This window comes from Sceloporus occidentalis, unplaced genomic scaffold, assembly GCF_023333645.1.
Source record: "Sceloporus occidentalis isolate IW3139 unplaced genomic scaffold, rSceOcc1.0.p SCAF_3, whole genome shotgun sequence".
Taxonomy (NCBI): domain Eukaryota; kingdom Metazoa; phylum Chordata; class Lepidosauria; order Squamata; family Phrynosomatidae; genus Sceloporus; species Sceloporus occidentalis.
In genome coordinates this window covers 132,416,378-132,435,699 of record NW_028316983.1, presented here as the reverse complement: position 1 = coordinate 132,435,699, position 19,322 = coordinate 132,416,378, and the positions used below count along the sequence as shown (strand labels likewise).

The window sequence follows — 19,322 nt, the reverse complement described above, 5'->3', positions numbered from 1 at the left end:
ACACTATGCACAATAAAAAAAAATTAAAATCTGACTACAAGAAATTGTTAAAATTAAAAATAGGAATGTAAAAGAACAACAAAGGAAAATGATTGGAAGATCATAGAATCATAGTTGAAAAAGACCACAAGGGCCATCCAGTCTAACTCCCTGCCATGCAGGAACTCACCATCAAAGCACCACTGCCAGATGGCCATCCAGCCTCTGTTTAAAGACCTCCAAGGAAGAAGACTCCATCACTCTTCCAACAGCACTCTGGAATAGCTCTTACTGTCAGGAAGTTCTTCCTAATATTTAGGTGGAATCTCTTTTCCTGTAGCTTGTATCCATTGTCCAGGTCTGATTCTCTGGAGCAGCAGAGCTTGCTCCATCCTCAATATGATATACCTTGAAATACCTAAACAGGGCTATCATGTCCTCTCTTAACTATCTCTTTTCCAGGCTAAACATACCCAACTCCCTAAGTCTTGCCTCATGGGGCATGGTCTCCAGGCCTTCACCATTTTGGTCACCCTCCTCTGGACACGCTTAAGATGGTATAGGACATCACATCTCTTAACATTTATATGTGGCAAATTCCAATCAAAATGTTGGCAGGGATATAGAGTGAAAGGGATTTATATGTGATGGGAATGTCAATTTATTCAAGAACTTTGGACAGAAGTTAAGGAAAAGATAAATATAATAATAGGGACAGATATACAATTAAACAAATAAAATTGTTTAACTCTTAATTTGGCAGAATTGGATTTGGATAGTAATCCAAGATATATAACAAAACTAATTTTAAAAGCCACCCATGCAGTGATTGCTTTTGGATGGAAAAAGAAAGTAGCTGTGGGTTATTAAGAACTTTGAATCAGAAATTATACATACACATACCTGACACAGCCTTTTCTAACTTTTAAATTGGTTTTAGATGACCCTATACAACATTATCTTTTCAATTACATTATTTACTTTTCAATTTGTTTTGTACACAGAGACGTGATAAGCTCAAATGGCACTGGGAAGCTTTAAGACGTTTATTTTTTCCCCCCTATGTTTTATGGATTTCTGAAGCCTTTCATGAAAACTAGCACTTATAGAAGAACTCAGGAAATAAGGACAGGTAACTAGCTAGCTACTGAGCCCCTGCATTTTGTCTGTTATATACTGAATTTATGTGGATTTTCTCTTATCAGCCTGTAAATGTGAATCCTTGCCAATATAATGTGAATAATGTTTTATTGTTATTTGTTATACTGTTAATAATGTGTTAACAGTTATTTGAAAAATGTATGTTAGATATTTTGTACCCTAATTCTACATACACCAGTGAAAATAAAAATAAATCACATGTCTTAGAGTTTACCTTGCCTTCTTCAGGCTGTGGATAAATAGGGTAGTAGAGACATGACTTGTGGGCTAGTCGAAGTATCTCCTTCATAAAATGTTTTGCATAGTGATGAAAGATTGGATTCAAAGCAAAATGGTAAAGGTGTCCATGTTCTTCCTGTTGGTAATGACTGAAATAAATAAAATCTTCAATGTTGTAGTGTGCACGAATATATTCAATATCCTGGAAAACAAGGTAGTTCAATACAGTGATTAACAAAGAGCTCTGTTTTCCTGCTGAAACAGCTGTATTGCACTTCTTTTGCTTCTAAGAACTACCTCCATGCAGGAGACCATCCAATGGTCTCCTGTTCAAGCCTCATTTCAGTGTGTCTTCAGCAAGAGAATCTCCTAATTGATTGGTAAGTTAAAATATGATATGGGTAGCATTTAAAAACCAAAATATATAAGTACACTCATCCCTCCACATTTGCTGAGATTAGGGGCACAGGACCCTTATGAATGTAGAAAAAAACACAAATAACAAAAACACTATGTTTTTACCTGAGAGAACACCTCTCTAGGAATGTCAAGGTCCTCCAGTGTAACTCTGTGACCAATATCTGCCAGACATTGACCATAGAATTGTGCTGGAGGAGCTACAAATGCCTAGTGGAGTGTTCTCTCTAGGTATCTTTAGGTCCTTCAATGTGACTTTTGGTTAAAATTGACCACAGAGTTGTACTGGAGGACCTGGATATTCCTAGAGAAACATATTAATAAAATCTGTGAATAAGCAAATCCGCAAAAGTCAAAGCCACAAATGTGGAGGGACTAGCATACACTGCTTAGCACCATTTATATTATTTATAAACTGCATTTTAAATACCTAGTTGTTTAGTTGCTCTGATCCATCCTCATTACTGTCTTTTATTGGGAGCAATCCAGTATGTTTGCATTCTGTATCATGGGAAATGGCATTGTCTCATGTTAAAAAAATGAAATATACCAAGGATTTTTTAACAAGGTGTCATACAATTTGTTTCATGGATCCTGTCTACCCTTTCCAGGGATAAAATTGTACTATATGGTTGTTGTTGTTATTGTTGTTGTTGTTGTTAACTGCCCTTGAATTGACCTGAATCCATGGCGACCCTGTGGATGAGACATCTTCAAGACCCCTGTCCTCAACTTCTCTGCTCAGATTCTGCAGTCCTGCAGGTCTTTCTCTCTTTCTACAGCCTTCCATCTTTTCTAGCATCACTGTATTTTGTAATGATTCATTTTTCCTCATGTGATGGCCAAAGTTCAGATTACGCATCAGGACAATTAGATGTTGTGGTACTCCCATTCCACTGAGCACAAGCCATAGCTTTTTGTGCTCTATGCAGTCAAAAGCTTTTTGTACAATTAGAAAAAGAGATTTCTATGCTACAGTGTATATAATGACCCATCTAAGCACCTTTTTTCCACCCCACTCCGTAACAGACATTTTAAAATAGCTTTCATTTTATTAACATATAAAACATGATTTCTAAACTAATCTAATTTTTTAATTGCTAAGAGTACAGTAGTATTGTGGCAAGATTGGGCTTCACAGTTGGCTTGAAGAAATAATGTCTGGCTACCAAATTTAGCCCTGTCAAAATATTAATTTGTTCTAATGTACTAAAATGGATTCAATTTTGTTTGAATGTACCAATTTCATGGTTGTAAAAAGCCTGTCAGCCTCCTTAAACTAAACTAACGTTATCACATACAGGTTCATTTTACTCTCATCAGCCAATACTCATTTTTAAAATAATATTATCATATTATTGCATTATATTTGTATTCTGCCACTTCTCTACTCCAATGCTATGAGTGTAGAGTGTCCTCTTGCAGTGGCATCTCAAAAAATCCATTACACAGGTATGTCTGAACCCCAATTACTTTCCCTATTAACCAGTCTTCCTGACTTTCTATTTGCCTGACTTTTCAGAAACTGATAACTCTTTCCTTGTTGGACAGGGATAGCACGGCCATGGTGCTGGAGGTATCCATAACAAGAAGTCTGGATTGTTGCCATGCATTTTATATGAGGTTTCTCTTGAAGCTGATCTGACACTACAACTAGTACAGAATGAGGTTGGTGCAATTATGTTGGGTACTGGTTCATATCAGCATGAAACACCTTTGCTGAAGGCTCTGTACTGGTAGTTATTTACTACTGAGCCAGGTTCTAGGCTTTGGTACTAGACACAAAGCCTTACACATCTTAGGATACTTGAGTACCTGTCTTCTCCCATGTGGTCCTGACTTGTCACTGAACCCTTTCTGAGGCATGGCTCCTGGTACTTCCACATGGGTTTGAGATCTGCTTGGAGTCCTCTGGGAGGCTGATACAATATGAGCTCTACTATCTCAGCTACCATCCTGTCGAATGCCCCTCCAATTGAGCTTACACCTACAAGTACACATATTTGTTTCCAGTTTCTGCACAACACCCTTCTTTTAAAACAAATATTCCTGACCAAAAATGTCAGTCAGTTTTAACAATGCACTGGGCCAGGTTTTGATTGTTACATTTTGTATTTGCTTAATCCACATATACCATTCCAAAATCTTCAATATGCAGAATTTTATAAACTAAACGAATGAATGAATAAACATACAACATGCCCAGAAAAACCAACAAGAAAAAGTAATAGTAATTACTTCTGTAATTAACTACACAGAAAAAGTAATGATATTGACAGTCATTACTTTTTTGGGGAAATGTCCACTGTTTTCTCCTCATTATATCACCCCAAATAAAAATGTCACCTTTAATGATATAATTTGTAATGTGTTACCTCCAAACTCTGATTTCATGACATCAGAAAAAATAATCAGACACATTCCTGATTTTGAGAAATTAATTAATACCAAAGTCAATTTACTGTGGCATTCTTAAACTAAATAAGGAACAAAAATTGCAATTAGGAATACATACCATTTCATTCCTAATAACTGATATTCCAACTATTTGATCTAAGACTTCTGCTACAAACGCCTGAACTGGTGTCCCATCCTGAAAAACAAAGCAAGTAAGTTGGTGCACATTCTTACAGAGTGATAATTTTCTTAATGTTGTATCATAATTCCCATTTCAATTCCTTTACAACACAGCATACTCCCTCATTTAAAGACCCAAAAGGGGATTTTTTTTTTGCAAGAATCTAATGTAGGCTGATCTAGTTTACCAGCAAGTTTCAAGCTTCAGATATTTACATATATAAATGAACCAAACTTAATTTGCATCATCTCAGAGTGCAAATTCAAACAGAAACAATATAAATCTTACTGAATCTCTCCGCGCTTCTATGTATTTTTCAACATCATCCAAAATACTCTTGCTTAGTTCCAAGGTTTTTATTAGCAGTTCAATAGCAGGGATATCATCAGTTCTTGCTGCTCTCACAAGAAAAGACCTGTTAGAGAATTAACAGAAATGTTCAGTGTTACGTTGGAGGGGTTGACAGGAAACAGGCACCTATATCCACGTATGGTGGAGTTGTAAAAATGTACAGAAATTCTGGCAAATGGTGTTTGGAGAGATAAAAGAGATAATGGGACAAAATTTTGAAATAAGCCCAGATATCACTTTTTTAATCAATTTTTGATAAAGTTAAATATACTTAAGCTATTAAAAATTTGATTATACATTTATTGACAGCAGCAAGATTAATAATACCAAGAAAATAGAAAATTCAAGGTAGATACCATATGGAAGAATTGTATAAAGAAGTCTGGGATAAATATATAAGTTTAATGATAATTTAACAGGTAGACATAAAGTTAATAAAGGATTATGGAAGAGGAATGATTTTGAAGAGGTATGGAGTAAGTTTATGGAGTATGTTTTTATAAGAAAAAAGGGGTGCATATGCCTCCACGGGAGTCATTGCAATTTTGGAAAACTGATTAATTAAATGTTATAAGGTCCTGGGAATGAGGTGAACTTTGTAGCAGTGTTGAAAAGATTTATGTATAATGTTTGATTTTAAAGTTTAGTTATTTCTTTTTTAATTATAATAAAAAAACAACTAAAAAACAGAACCTGTATTTGTAGGGTAGTGAACGACAGCAGCAATTAATGTCTCACAATGTCCCACATTTTGCATTCATAGTAGCCATCATTGGCATGGAATTCTAACAATGAACTGACAATAAGTTCAGTTTTAAAATATATTGTTGCCATGATGAATTGTATGGTTAGGGGGAAAATTGCAGACATTTTATATAAACAATGCTAGAATGGTTGTTCTAGCTGAGTTCAAATATCTTAAATCAGGCCTCCCTCTGACAAACTTACATTAGCTTGACACCAGTAACTGACATGAAACCTGGGAGTTATAGTATGGAATAGGAACATATAATAGGAACATATAATCCGTCTGCTTATCCTGTAAAGTGTTCATTCTTTGTGAATATTTCAATACCATCTAGGTGTTTTGGATTTCGCACAAACTCTGTCCTGAATGGCCATTTGTCAGGAGAAAATGTTCAAATCATCTGAAAAATAATTGGTTGGGGAAAGCTGTCTCACAGGATCTCTGACTGAACAGATGGGAACCTTGGTGCACTTTTCAAGAAAGAAAATTAAACATGACTTTGAGATTTAGTGTGCAAGGACCTGCAGTTAATAATCCACGAACATCGGATTGAACTAGCAAAAGCAAAAATGCTCTTAATTAATAAGTGTCTTTATCATTGGCCAGCACTAGGTCACCCAGAGCAAATAATGGATTTGTTCATAGAAAGCATCAACTTTAGATAGTGATGCAACATGTTTTGAGATTGGTGCTATTGCTAAGGATGTTTGCAAGACCCTATTAAAAATGCTGTGTAAAGAGTTAAAAATAACAGTAACTCTGAAACATTAACTAAATAAATAAAGTCAGTTCTTATTATTTATTATTACTGTAGTCCATAGCATTGAATAGATGTTTTCTTCCTGCTCCTCTGAATGCCAGCCACTACAAAAGTCTGCTTCTACATCCTAGGCATATATTCACAAAATACAAAGTACCTCTGTAGGTGCAATCAGTTACATGGAGGAGTTTGAGGATGGATAAAATAATACCTGAAAGATGGGCATCTGCTTTTTTTTTAAAGGCTTATTATAAGAATGATAGACAGGGATAAAAATATCCTTAGCTGAGGCATGTTCATTGTGCCCTGGGTAAGAAATTAACTCTCCCAGAAGCCCAGTTCATTTGACTGTCCAGAAATAAGGGCAGCATTACTATTATGCTTTACGGTCAAAATTGAAGAGAAGTATCCATTAAGCATTTCAGCCTACATCTTATCCTGTTATTACTTTGCATCCTTCTCTGTTAAGTATCAGGCCTTGTGTTGCATTTGCCACCCTAGCTTTTGTGTAAGGTCTTTTTTCCCTCCAACACCTTTGCTAATCAGTCTTTCATTTTAGAGCCTTTGCCTTTCCCTCTCTGACTTTGCACTTTCATGCTTCCACCATCCTTGTGTGTTAGCTTCTGATGGCTTTGCTTTTTATTCATTTTCAGGAACTCGCTCTCTATTCATATGCCTTTTGAAATCTGCCTCTGTAAACACAGTGCATTGATCTTTGCTTTTTATATTTTTCCTCATCAGGAAAGGATTATTAAGGGCCTGACACTGGCTTTTATGTTACTCAGATCCCCTCCTCATTACTAGTTAGTTTTCAGCTAATGATCACATTTTCCATAGACATAACATTTTAACTTCAGAATTTTTAGGTAATGCAGATGAAAGATAATGACTGGAAGGAACTCAGAGATATTAGGACTCAGAACAAAGTTGCTAATTCAGAAATCCTTCTATATAGAGGCTGTACAATATGCAACCTATTAACTGAATTCAGACTACCAACCATATGAACAGGTGGCTTTTCTGTAACTGTGGCCCTTTGAAGGACCCCACCTGCACAAAGCCTCCACCAGAATGTTTTGGAGCTGAGTAGGCTTGGCAGGAACCCCACTCTGTCCTCTCTACCATGTATGTTTCAGCACACAAAGCTACTCTCTTCAGGTTTTTCTAGAACTACATTGACAACAACATCTATTGGATAGTTCTTTATTTTTAAGTGATGTCAGGATGAAGGACCACATATTTATGAAATGTTAAGAATGGCACAGCACACTTGAGTACTGTCAGTCCGTTTGCATGGTTGCCAGATATGGTGGAAACAAGGAACACTACTATTAAAGTAATTAAGTGGACATCCAAGGATTTGGTCATTAGTTGCAAAAACATCAACAACATTGATGACATTGTGGTCAGAGGGAATATGCAGAATACAAAGGAACCATTTGCAAATGCTTTCATGAGAAAAACCCAATAGAAGCTTGAGGCAATTCAACCACCATCTCTCATGGATCAACTCACATCTGGCAGTATAAAGAGATTCTTCCTCTGAGAATCTCTTCATCGATCAAATCAATGCTGTAGTTGGCAAAATTTGAGGTGAACACAGGAGAGTACCGGTGTGATGGTCAGTTCTATCAGATTATAGCTCATGCAGTAAGACAGTGTCTTAACTGTAAACTGAGGAAACTCATGAAAACTTGAACAGGGGTTTATGGTGTGCATGGTTCTGAGAACAGACTTTATTGAGTTGTTCTGAAGGCCCAAGTCCTAGAGAAGAGAGAAAGCATGATGAAAGTTGCAGTATGGTTTGTTTTTAGATGCGCTTACCAATAATCAGTCACCTATGTTAGGAAACATGATGACTCCTCGATTCCTAAGCAATGGGTCTACTTCTGCCATGCACTTTATAAATATCCTCAGTGCTATGCACAGGCCAATTGGAAGCACCTTTTCACTGCTGCAGATTATTTGGCACTGCAAACTGGAGGAATTTGTGATGTTGAGACTGTATTGTGATGTGAAAGTATACATTCTTAGATCTAGAGAGGTAACCAATCATTCAGCTATGCAAGGCTAGAATGAAGTGTTACCATACAAACTTTTTCAGGTGTTATATATCAATTTATTCCATGAATATCCAGTATAGGATGAAGGCCCTCTTCCCTTTTCTGCACTGTGAAAATTGCCATTAACAAGCAAGTAATCACTTCCCTTAGATTAACCTTGGAAAGAGGAGCAATATGAAACAGCCATACAGGAGGCTGGGTATCGAATTTAATTGCATAGCCTATATGAATGACTCAGGAATCACTGGTGATGTTCTGCCAGATGTTGAAATGGTAAAATAGTTTGGGGCCTAAAGATGGGTAGACCTGTCACATAATGCTGAGACAGGTCTACACAACTGAGTATCATTTGGGAGCCCTGGTGGCACAGTGGTTAAATGCCTGTACTGCAGCCACACACGTACAAACAACAAGGTTGTGACTTCAGTACCAGCTAGGGGCTCCGGGTTGACTCAGCCTGGCATTCTTCTGTAGGTCGCTAAAATGAGTACCCAGCTTGTTGGTGACAATTAGTTTACACATTATAAACTGCTTAGTACAGTGGTAAGCAGTATAGAAATGTACTTGCTACTTGCTATTTATTTGTAGAGAGTCAAGGATCCTGGTGACTTCTTCAAAGAAGAAAGGTTGATAACAGGTATCATTTACAAAGACATCTATGCGGGATATGCAATGACGGCTGAGCAGATCTTAATGAAGTTTCAGGTCTAGCACACGAAGAAGATGCAGAATGCTTCCAGTATGGGCAAACTGTTGCCTACACTGTTGGGTCTGCCTTCTTCTGCCTTCCCAGGCAAGTGAAACTAGGCATATCTATGGAGGGCTACGTTTCCTGTCGTGGTTTTAGCAGCACAGTCTGATTCATGGTGGACCAATTTAATTTATTGTCCTGACAGACAATGCAGCTTTTTGCTGAAATGAAAGGGCTACTTCTTCTGAAAGTTGGACTTGGTTGGAGATTAGAATTACTTCTGTCTCCAATGAGGTACTGAGAGTCTTTGGGACTGGCAAAACTAGAGATAATGGTGTAAAAGATGGAAGTGAAGAAGGCATGTTTTGTTTTTATGTCTTTCTTTCCCCATTCTCCTCTTCTTCGTCAATCCAGTTTAGAAGAGTGCGTCACCCTTTGACATTGAGACAATAATTTCCCAAGTATTGGTGGTGGGGTGGAATCTTGTGCTGTGGTACTAGAAGACACTATTGGGATCCAGAATGTTATAAGAAGAGCTGGTGCCAAATGAGGAACCAAGGAAACTGGCATAGGTATCAAGGGTGCTGCCACTGAATCTGATAATTTCACAAATTGAGCTATGTCAAAACTGACAGTCTCACAGATGGAAGATGACATGGAGTAGAGAGGTCTGTTTTGTATCTCCTGGTCTGTGACTTTAAGCAATTATTCTCAGCAGTGGAATTCTAAGTGGGAATTAAGTATTTGATGGGTAAAAGCCTGGCAAATGCAACCTTCATCCAAACAGTAGAGACAAAGTAAGTGTCTGTTTGCTAACAGTCTTCTCCCACAAAAAATAAAATAAAATTTAGAAAGTATCTTAAAGGAAATAAATAGAAGAGAAGGACGTCAAAGTTTATAAGGAGAGAAAATAATTTTTTAAAGAGGACTAAAGAAGAGGAGAAATACTGAGAGAAAAATGGAGATTAAAAGAAGAAAGGAAGGAAGCTACTAAACGTCTGAGGAAAAAAGATGAAAGACAACTGTCCAGTAGATCGTGTTCTCACAGCAGCTGTAGAAGAACTGAATTAAGAGTAGCTTTGCTGTAATGGAACATGTACAACAGAGAGGATACAACCAAGTTTACTCAGTTCTAGAACATTCTAGGTAAAGCTCTCTGCAGGTGCACAACTCATTTGTGCCTGGCACAGAAACCACAAAGAAGATATCAAAGGCTTGATAGATTTACTTTTGCTCCCTTTCAAGGAATGCAAAAACAACAGAATTGCCAAAAACATCTAAGGTAGCTAAGCTGGCCGTTTAGCAAGTCCAATCCAAAATCCACCAAACAGTGATACCTTTATTAGCCAACCAAAATGCACAATATACATGTTGAAAGCTTTCAAAACGTCGCTGGCTTCTTCATCAGGCAAGGTATTACAAACCAAACAGGATAAAAAAATTGAAGGTGTTAGTCATATGCCTGCATTTGCTGTTTTTCTTCTTAGTTAAGATAGTATGGAGGAGGATATCTTGCAGGCTGGAACCTCCCCCTTCTGCCATGTAGCAACTGGGAGATTCTCAAAGTCCAGGAAATTTAGCATCCATTTGCATCACAACAAAGACACTTCCTTTGCAATCCAACAGGTCTCCATCCATGGAGGCCACAGGTCCCTTTGTTAGGACATTGGATTTCTCAATAAGTCTTCATGCTTCTGCATCATGTAAACACAGGTGATGTAGGTAAAACATGCCAATCCAGTCCAAATTTAAGAAGAAGAAATAATAATATTGACAGCAATGGCTATGGATAGAGCATAGGGAAAGGTTTGATACTGATACACTCCCTGCTATTGTGAACACCTGACCCAGACACCTAAGCAATTAATTTGAAATTAAAACAACCCACTGACCTGCAGTTTTTCAAGTAAGTGGTTCTAAAGCTATGTTACTTACTTGAGCAGTCCAGAACGGTGAAACACATAGAGCTCATGATCCAGTGTGCAGTTACTAAACGGAATAACCCTGACAAAGTTCTGGATTAAATGAAACTCGGGCACCATGTGTGGTACTGAAATAAGGCAAAAGTCTCTGTCCTGAAAAGAAGAAGTAACATTAATTGATAAAAATCAAACATAAATTGTCTAAGTAAATAAAGAAAGGAAAACAAAATGTGACAGGCAAAATGTACAATCAGAGCAAACTGGGAGGTTTTTGCATCTCCTCTTCTTCAGTAAAATTCCTGACTGTAGAGATTCACCAGAATACACTACATCTGCAGTGCCCAGAAGGAAAGGAATGTAGAGACTACTAACCATTAGACACTCTTTTTGATAAAAAAACAAAACAAAACAGTAAATGGAATGTGGAGGTGGAATTAGGATAACTGTGAAACAACATTAATAGTTTTATATTTGCCTTATACTGTATTCTCTGCTCTAGGCCTCTGTCCAACATGAAATTTTCCCATTGAAATTTCACTGAATGTGAGATTCCATTGAAATGCATGAGACATCTGCAAAAATCCCATTTGTTTAAATGGTGATTTCTCAGGAGAATCTCCTGAGTCTTATAGGGCACCCATTTGCCCTTCCTCCTCCTCCGCAGCCGGGCTCTTTCCCAGGAGAAATCCTAGGTACAGAGGAGGAGCAGGGGCATCTATTTGCCCATCCTCCTCCTCCGCAGCCCAACTCTTTCCTAGGAGAAAGCTGGGTAGTGGATGAGCGTTGAAGTTCTTGTGGGCCACCCAAATTCCTTTAGTGGGCTGCAAGCAGCCCATGGGCTGTATCTCATGCAGGCCTACTTTAAATGCATCTTTTTTACTAAGTTGAGCTGCCTTTCAAAAGTTCAAAAACATCATGTGGTTGAGAGTGTTATGATCAGACCATTGATCAGGACTGGTTACAAGGACCATGTGACTATCTTAATACAGAGCCTCACTTCTCTTGGTCTGTTTCTAGGCAAAATTCCCAGTCCTGGGAATGATATATAAAATCCGATAAACTAGGCACTACGTGGAAAGCTGCATTCTCTCAAATTAGCCTATATGGGGTTTAAGGTATTTGGGGCAGCCCTTTCTCTTCATTCCATCACTAGTGAGATTTTCTGGGGACCTTCGTGCTATTTGCTCTAAGTAAGGGGATCAGATTGTCTTTTACTTCATTCTCTTTCACTGGCTAGCAAACATGTATTTATTTAGATATAACCTTTGGCATTGTAAGTTAGGAGGTTTTTAACTAATTGGGGACTGTTTTCTTTTTATTCCATGTTTTCAATTGTGTTTTTAATTGATTAGTTTGTATATATTTGTTACTGTTATTGCCATGTTTTAACTGTTTTTCTATACTGTCATGTTTAGTAGCAATGTGGGGTGACTGAGCTATATACCTCTCTTTCTCCCTCTCTCTGTATATGTATCTATCTTAATGAGTTCTCTATGTGTCCCCCTGAAACTCCCCCCAAAGAATCCCCCAAGATCACAAATCCTTACAGATGCCCCTAAAATCATCTGGCCATTCTGCTCCCCCTTCCCCATCAACAAAACCCAAAATTTAAACTTGATAGAAGATGAAAAAGCATAGTCTGGTAATTGTTTTCTACTCATTAACTCCTTTGTTTCTACTTACTGGGAAAATGTTGAAAACAAAATTGAGAAAGTCCAGTGATCTGTAAATAAAATCACATGAATTTACAAAAATCTTGGCATTTTATTGCACAGCTTTTATTTTAAACCTAACCCACTTCAGCTCCTCCAAAACAAAAACACAAAACACTCAGCATTCATCATCTGCAGTGACTTAAAATATAGTTTACAGGATCTTGAGTGCAGTACAATGAAGCACACAAAGCTATATCTCAGTGGTCCCCAAATTTTGGACTTCAGCTTCCAGAATCCGACTATTGGCCAACATGGCTGAAGCTTCTGGGCACAGTTTGGGGACCACAGTTTGGGGACCATCTCAAGTCCACAGTGCACATTTACAGTATGTCTTTTGGGTAAAATTTCTTTTGTTTTAGACAATTTATTCTTACTGAGAAACTAGCCTTTTTGGTAGTATTCACTATATTTTGAGAATGGGTGCTGTGCTAAATGAAATCAGCTAATTCCCATCATATATGTTGGAAGATATAATGTGAGCAGACACTGTAAAGGAGGCTCTTCTCTGACAAAAGGCTACTGTTGTGTCTTCCTCTGAGTAAAGTGAGCAGAAAATTTAGCATTTTGTACTTTTTCCTCCAAAGCTGTATATATACATTTGAGTTGCTAAATTTGGAGTGGGGTGGAAATACCATATACATTTGCAATGTATTTATGTATGATACATATTATGATTTTTGGAATAAAACGTATATGTGATTTTGTACACAATTGAGTAATTCAATTCAATCACATCAGTTGAGTAATCAATCACTCTTTTGAAGTTGTTTTACTTGCAACTTTAATGGTGCACACTGCTCTATTATTTCTGCTTATGTCCTCATGCAAGTGGAAGAACTAAACAGACCTACTATCCATGATTTATCATGTCTTGCCTTCTCCCAAATGAGCTGGAGTCATGACAAACAGAGTAATTAGTTAGCACATTACAAGAAAGAAAGCACATAGAAAAAGCTTGTAGTGTGATCAGCCACTTCCATTGGTAAAAGAAGTCACACACACAGGAAAAAACAATAACAATAAGCAGTGGGCACCAACAAGATGACTTAAGTGAAGTCAGTACACTTCAGAAATATAGCTTATTGTGAAAGTTCAAAAATGGCCAATATGTTTTCAAAGAACCTATATGGTAAACAGACAGTATGACCAAATGATTTAAATTCATGACAGAGGCTTTCTTTAAGCAGAGGAATGATGGAAGTACAAAACACAAGGATTTTAGTAAAAATCTCAAAACAGAAAACAGACAGAAAAAGAGAGAAAAGAGAGAACCTCCTTATATTGGATATGTTCTGACTGAAGGCAGAAAAGAAAAGAAACTGTTGAGGGGGGCAGAGAGATGAGGTTACAAAGATCATGTGATTCCTGCTTCTGTTTTAGGGCAGTACAGAGGATAATAAACCAGTATCTGCAAATTGCTCTTCAGCATCATTCAGAGAATGCAGTACTAGTTTGGCAGGCATCAGTAACATTTTTAAATCTTCTTGTACATCTTAATTGTTGACTTGGGGGGGGGGTATTTATTCATATTGACATTTATTACACAGCTTTATACTGAATAATCTTGAGAGGTAAGATGTAAACATTTTAATAAATAAATGAACTAAACACAGTGAATACTAAAGAGACTCATTGTTGCAGTGAGAATGAAATAAAATCAGCCATCTAGGTTCTTTACTGTACTTGCCTTGTTTCATGTTTTTCATCAATACAAAAAAGCTGAATACAAAAAGCATTTACTGCTCCTCTGTACAGGGGATGAAAAGCTTCTCTATCAAGACTGAGAGTGGATACTGTCTCCGTGGCTTTCAAATCCTTGCTTCTGTCTCTGTCTAATGGCAATTCTAATGAAGACTGAACTTGTAATTCCGCTTTCTGCTGTAAAAAGCAATGAGAAAAAAAAGTCCTTCTAAACTTAAGACTGATTTTATAACAGCATTTATAAAATCAGAAAAATCACGCAGTACTTTTAAAACAGTGGTGCAATTGGACAATTTTAGACTTTGGACTTGCATTTTATTCTTTCCACCTATCTCTAGAAGGTAAGATCTATAACTTTACTTGCTTTAAAGATGTAGTAAACCAGTCCTTCTGCACTTGAAAGTCATTCTGCTGAGTGCGGAACCTCTGTCTCAAAGTCTTACTATGCTGGCACACAACCACTTTGGAATATTTCAAACAAAACTATATTTGCTTGATTTAAATTTGTGCAGCTATGCTGTGTCCAGCCACTGTGGTAGAAAACCACAATTACATAAGAAATGGAGAACGTGTGGTCCATGAGCTTAATGTGGTGTCAGAGCCCACTTTTTCATCTCTGAAGCTTCCTGCCCATTCCCTAAAGCCTCTTGGATCCCAATTTTCTTTCTTTTTTAAAAACTGACCCTATTTTTCAGGCAATTTTCCATCTGATAATGGTAAAAAAATGAAGAAAACTGCTTACAAATTTGGTAGTCATTAGTCACTCATAAGCCCCCAATGTCCTGCCCAGAATACTAGTTTGGGGTTGAAAACTAGCCTAAAATGGTGACCTAAAGAGATGTGACATCACTCTCATCACTCCAAAGGCAGGGTATCTGAAACAAAGAACACTTGTCCTTTGGGCATGGATGTCCATAGGGTATCTATGTTCAAAGGTGCAGCAAAAGAGGGCCATTGCATTTCTCCCCAAATGTACCATATCCTCCATAACTGCTGGTTTCATGAAGGAAAGAAAGAAAATTAAATATTTAGGCCTTCTAGAAGTTGAGGCATGAGGCAAAACATGTAGCCAGTCTTCTGCCCATTTGTTTCGTAAGCCACTAGTCTGCTCCCATAGTGTTTCAGCAGTTTCAGCCAATGAATCAAGGCATCACAATGACTGACACACACTCTTCCTGGAGAAAGAATTTCCCAGTTCATTTTAAAGTTATTGTTTGATCTTCCCAGGTTGGAAGTGATTGCAGCCTTTTTATTAAAAAAAATTGAAAATTGAGGAATTTAATGTAGCTATGAATAGACGGTGCTTCTTTTACCTCACACAATAAGATAGCAATAAGGACAACACACCATGATCTTTCTGACACATGTTTTGTCATAAATATTTCCCTTCTGAGATTGTAAACACTTTTAAAAATAGTTGCCAACTCCCAACTCATAGATAAAGTGCATCACTATTATACCCATATTTCAGGATGCAGAGCTGTGTGACTGACAAGACTGTGAAAGATTTCAACCCTATAAAGTAATGCAGCATTGTAAAAATAATTTGGCTTGGAAGAGTTACAATGAAATACAATTGGACAATCCTACAGGGCAGTCCACTCCGGTTTTCTAGTTCTCTTGTGTGCAAGAAAACTGCTATCATCTAGTTCACTGGTGCAGGAGAAAATGTTTTGGTTATGAATTTTAGATGTGAGACAGAGAACAAAATGAAATAGAGTGATATGATGACTCTGACGCATATAACATCTGTTTAAACTTGAAATGTGAGGGCATTACATCAGGCTAGATCAGTTATATTAATGCTACACAAATTGGAAAGATTAATGGAAAACTATCACTTAAAGTTAGATGGGAATGTGAAAGAGAATTAAGTTATTCTTTCTACAAAATCCTGCCACTAAAGAAAGAATGATGCCAAACATGACCACAGCAATCAGCTGGCATTACATCTGAAGGCAAGCCAGTCTTTTTCAGGGTTTAATCTGATTATCTCCCCATATGCTCAAGGCATGACTCAGAAATAAATCTAGTGCAATCAAAATACTATAAAAATATTCAGAAGACCTCAAGGCAACAAATTACACACGTATAATGATGCGACATTAATATCACTCAATATACAAAGAATATCATTATCTAGATATATATGAAGAAATCAAACATGTTTGTACATAACTTAGCTGCAACTGGTACAAATGGTATACCTGGTACATTTTTAATATATGAACTGAAGCTCTCATCAATGGATTAAAAGACACACTAGAAAAAAACCCTATGAAGTGGAAGAACAGAAAAAACAAACAGAGGAAGAGGGAATGTGTGTGTGTGTGTGTGTGTGTGTGTGTGTGTCCGCATGTAAGCTGTGTGAAACAAGGCATATTTTTTTTAAAAGATAGGAAAAGCCCATGAAGGAACATGTGACAGTATGAAAGGGAGTTTAGGAAAGTAGCCACGCAACTGCTGGGCCACACAGTTGATGTAAAGCAACAAACATCAAGAAGTCTGGGTGCCGGGATCACACACCAATATTGTCAGATCAGTATTACTGTGTTCTATGGGGTTTGTGGTAAAGATGTACAGTACAGTGGACAAATGATGACTTATCTTTTTCTGATATGCAAAAGGAGCAGATGAGATTACTAGGATCATAAAGGGAATAAAAAATAAGTGTACCCAGGGTTTACACTTTCTGTCCAAGCCAAAAATTTTAGTTGCCAGGGCTTGGCTTGATTGGGCCATAGTACAGCTAAGGCACTCCTGTAACCTCAGCTGTATAGAGGTCAACAAACCTTACTTTTTTCCCAAGATTTGTGCCGGGGCAGAATGACAACCACTGAGCAGCTATGGGATAATTCTAGCTTAAGACAGGCCAAACTAAAGCTGCTTCAGTTCACTTTGGAGGTATGCTGTTTAAATGATGCATGCATCCTAAGAGGCTGGAATCTGTGCTAATGCCACACTCCAGTCCTAAGGACTGGAGTGCAGCTTTTGATCAGCTTCTGGCCTCTTAAGATGCATGTGTCATTTAAATATTATACCTCCAAAGTGACCTGAAGCAGCTATTATTTTATTTATATTATAATATATATAATTCAGTGGGACTATCAATGGCAGTTAATGCCTCTGAAAATGAATGGAATGCAGGTAGTTTACCCATCACCAGTTTCCTACCATCGTATGTTTCTCACCAACACCGAAGAGTCTCTCGTTGCTACAAACCAGCAATGACTGCAATTTGAAATCCAGCATAATATTACTGAGTATGAAATTAATCACAGCCTTACCTCTGATGATTTACTCTGAATACTTCCTCTTACAGATACTGTTGTGCCAGCATCAGAAAGCTTAGAAACAATACTTCCAATTTTGGCAAATCTCTAAAGAAACAGAATAAAACAATATGAAATTTTCTGATAAACATCAGGTGCAACTACAGTGCAGAAATAATGAAGTTTGGGCCCATTCACACTACCTTTTAAACCGGTTTTGAAACCGATTCTTCCACGTGAAGTTCATATTTGGCCTGATTCTGTCACAATCCATGTCGAGGCTTGCACAAGGAAATGCCCCTTAGCACAGGGCAGGCTGGGGGGGGGGGGGGGGCAGAGCAAGCCAAGCCTCTGCTATCCATCAGGGACCTTTTCCCTTTGATTTTTATTTTTTTAATTATTTTTGGCAAAAAATGTGCATGTTTTTGGCAATAGATATACAGATATATAATAGATAGAATGTGAGCAGGAGGAAGGGTCAATTCAGGGCAGGTCGGGGGGGCAGGGCAAGCACACACACACACACACACACACCCCAGAGGTTTTTAAATTTGACAAGTGGTGCCTGGTCCTTTAAAAAAAAGGAGGGGCGGAAAGCACACTTCTGATGCCCCAATGAGTGCTGCAAATGTCACCTATGACCATCGCAGAACTAATTTGATTGACAGCCAGGCACCACTTGTCAAATTTGAAAACCTCTGGTGTGTGTGTGTGTGTGCTGTGGGGATTTGAGTCCGTGCAGGTTATGATCTGCCCTTGGCCCCAATTTCAACCCCAAAATGCAAGCTTTCTCCCAAGAGGGCATTCGGGTTAAAATGCCCCTGACTGGTAGTCAGCACTTGCTTCTGGAGGGATCCGGGGAGGGAGAGACCAAAGCTTCCCAGTTTCTTCCAGCGCAAAGGTGCCAGTGAGAATGGCCCCTTTGAGCCCACTTTAAATTTAAATTCTATGGAATCCCGACCTCTGTGGTTTTACCAGGTCTTTAGCCTTCTCTGCAAAAGCATGACAGTGCCTCACAAAACTAGAAATCCTAGGATTTTGTAGGATGGAGTAATGGCAGTTAAAGTGGTGTCAAACTGCATTATTTCTACACTGTAGATGAACCCACCGTCTGTACATTTCCATTATGTTTTGGAACCAGCAGCAACAGGTTTCATGTAATATGTTCTCATGGACAGATAGGTATAAATAGCAATGTGACCCTTGCAAATACTGGTATGACCCCAAAGAAAGAAAATACAAGCCTCAAGCCAAAAAGCCTCTGTACTTCTATACTACAATTTTGAAGTCAGTAACTCTTCAGGCATTTTGTTTTTCAATCCAATGATTTCTTTTCCATATTTACCTGGCTGTCTGTAAATACTAGGCTACTAGGAGTTTCTTCTTTTTGACTTATGAAACTGCTAGATTCTTCACCTGAATGGATGGGTATGGAGAGAATGAAATTAATAAATCAACAATGGAGTCAGTTAACAAACATTACAGCGGCATTTCACAATTTCTATTACAATTTGATAAGCCTACGTTTTTGAATGTTTTGCATACATTTGTGTCCACCTATGTTTCACACACACACCCCCATGAAATCTATTTGTGTGAAAGAATAGCAGTGTGATTCATCTACTTGGAAGTTATCTGCTTGGAAGTCAAAGCGCCAGCCTGGTGCTGATTTTAGGGCTTGGGAGAGTGGAGCGTGCACACGCTCCTGAGCCCTACTGTGCCGTCCAGGCGCCATCATGGCTCGC

General features: G+C 37.9%; 1 protein-coding gene across 3 annotated transcripts in view; it reads right to left on the bottom strand.

The window, feature by feature from the left end:
• CFAP61 (cilia and flagella associated protein 61) overlaps window positions 1-19,322 on the bottom strand; it is a 115,486-nt gene that overhangs the window by 73,877 nt on the left and 22,287 nt on the right. For 2 of the 3 annotated variants that reach the window (XM_089516355.1, XM_089516357.1), the window contains 8 exons: window positions 18,923-18,993; window positions 17,593-17,685; window positions 14,292-14,482; window positions 12,573-12,612; window positions 10,903-11,042; window positions 4,643-4,769; window positions 4,292-4,369; window positions 1,355-1,561 (listed from right to left, as the gene is read on the bottom strand). In XM_089516355.1, coding sequence (XP_089372481.1) covers window positions 1,355-1,561; window positions 4,292-4,369; window positions 4,643-4,769; window positions 10,903-11,042; window positions 12,573-12,612; window positions 14,292-14,482; window positions 17,593-17,685; window positions 18,923-18,993 — 947 coding nt within the window. The remainder of the gene's footprint in view (window positions 1-1,354; window positions 1,562-4,291; window positions 4,370-4,642; window positions 4,770-10,902; window positions 11,043-12,572; window positions 12,613-14,291; window positions 14,483-17,592; window positions 17,686-18,922; window positions 18,994-19,322) is intronic. The other variant, XM_089516356.1, reaches the window with a different exon arrangement.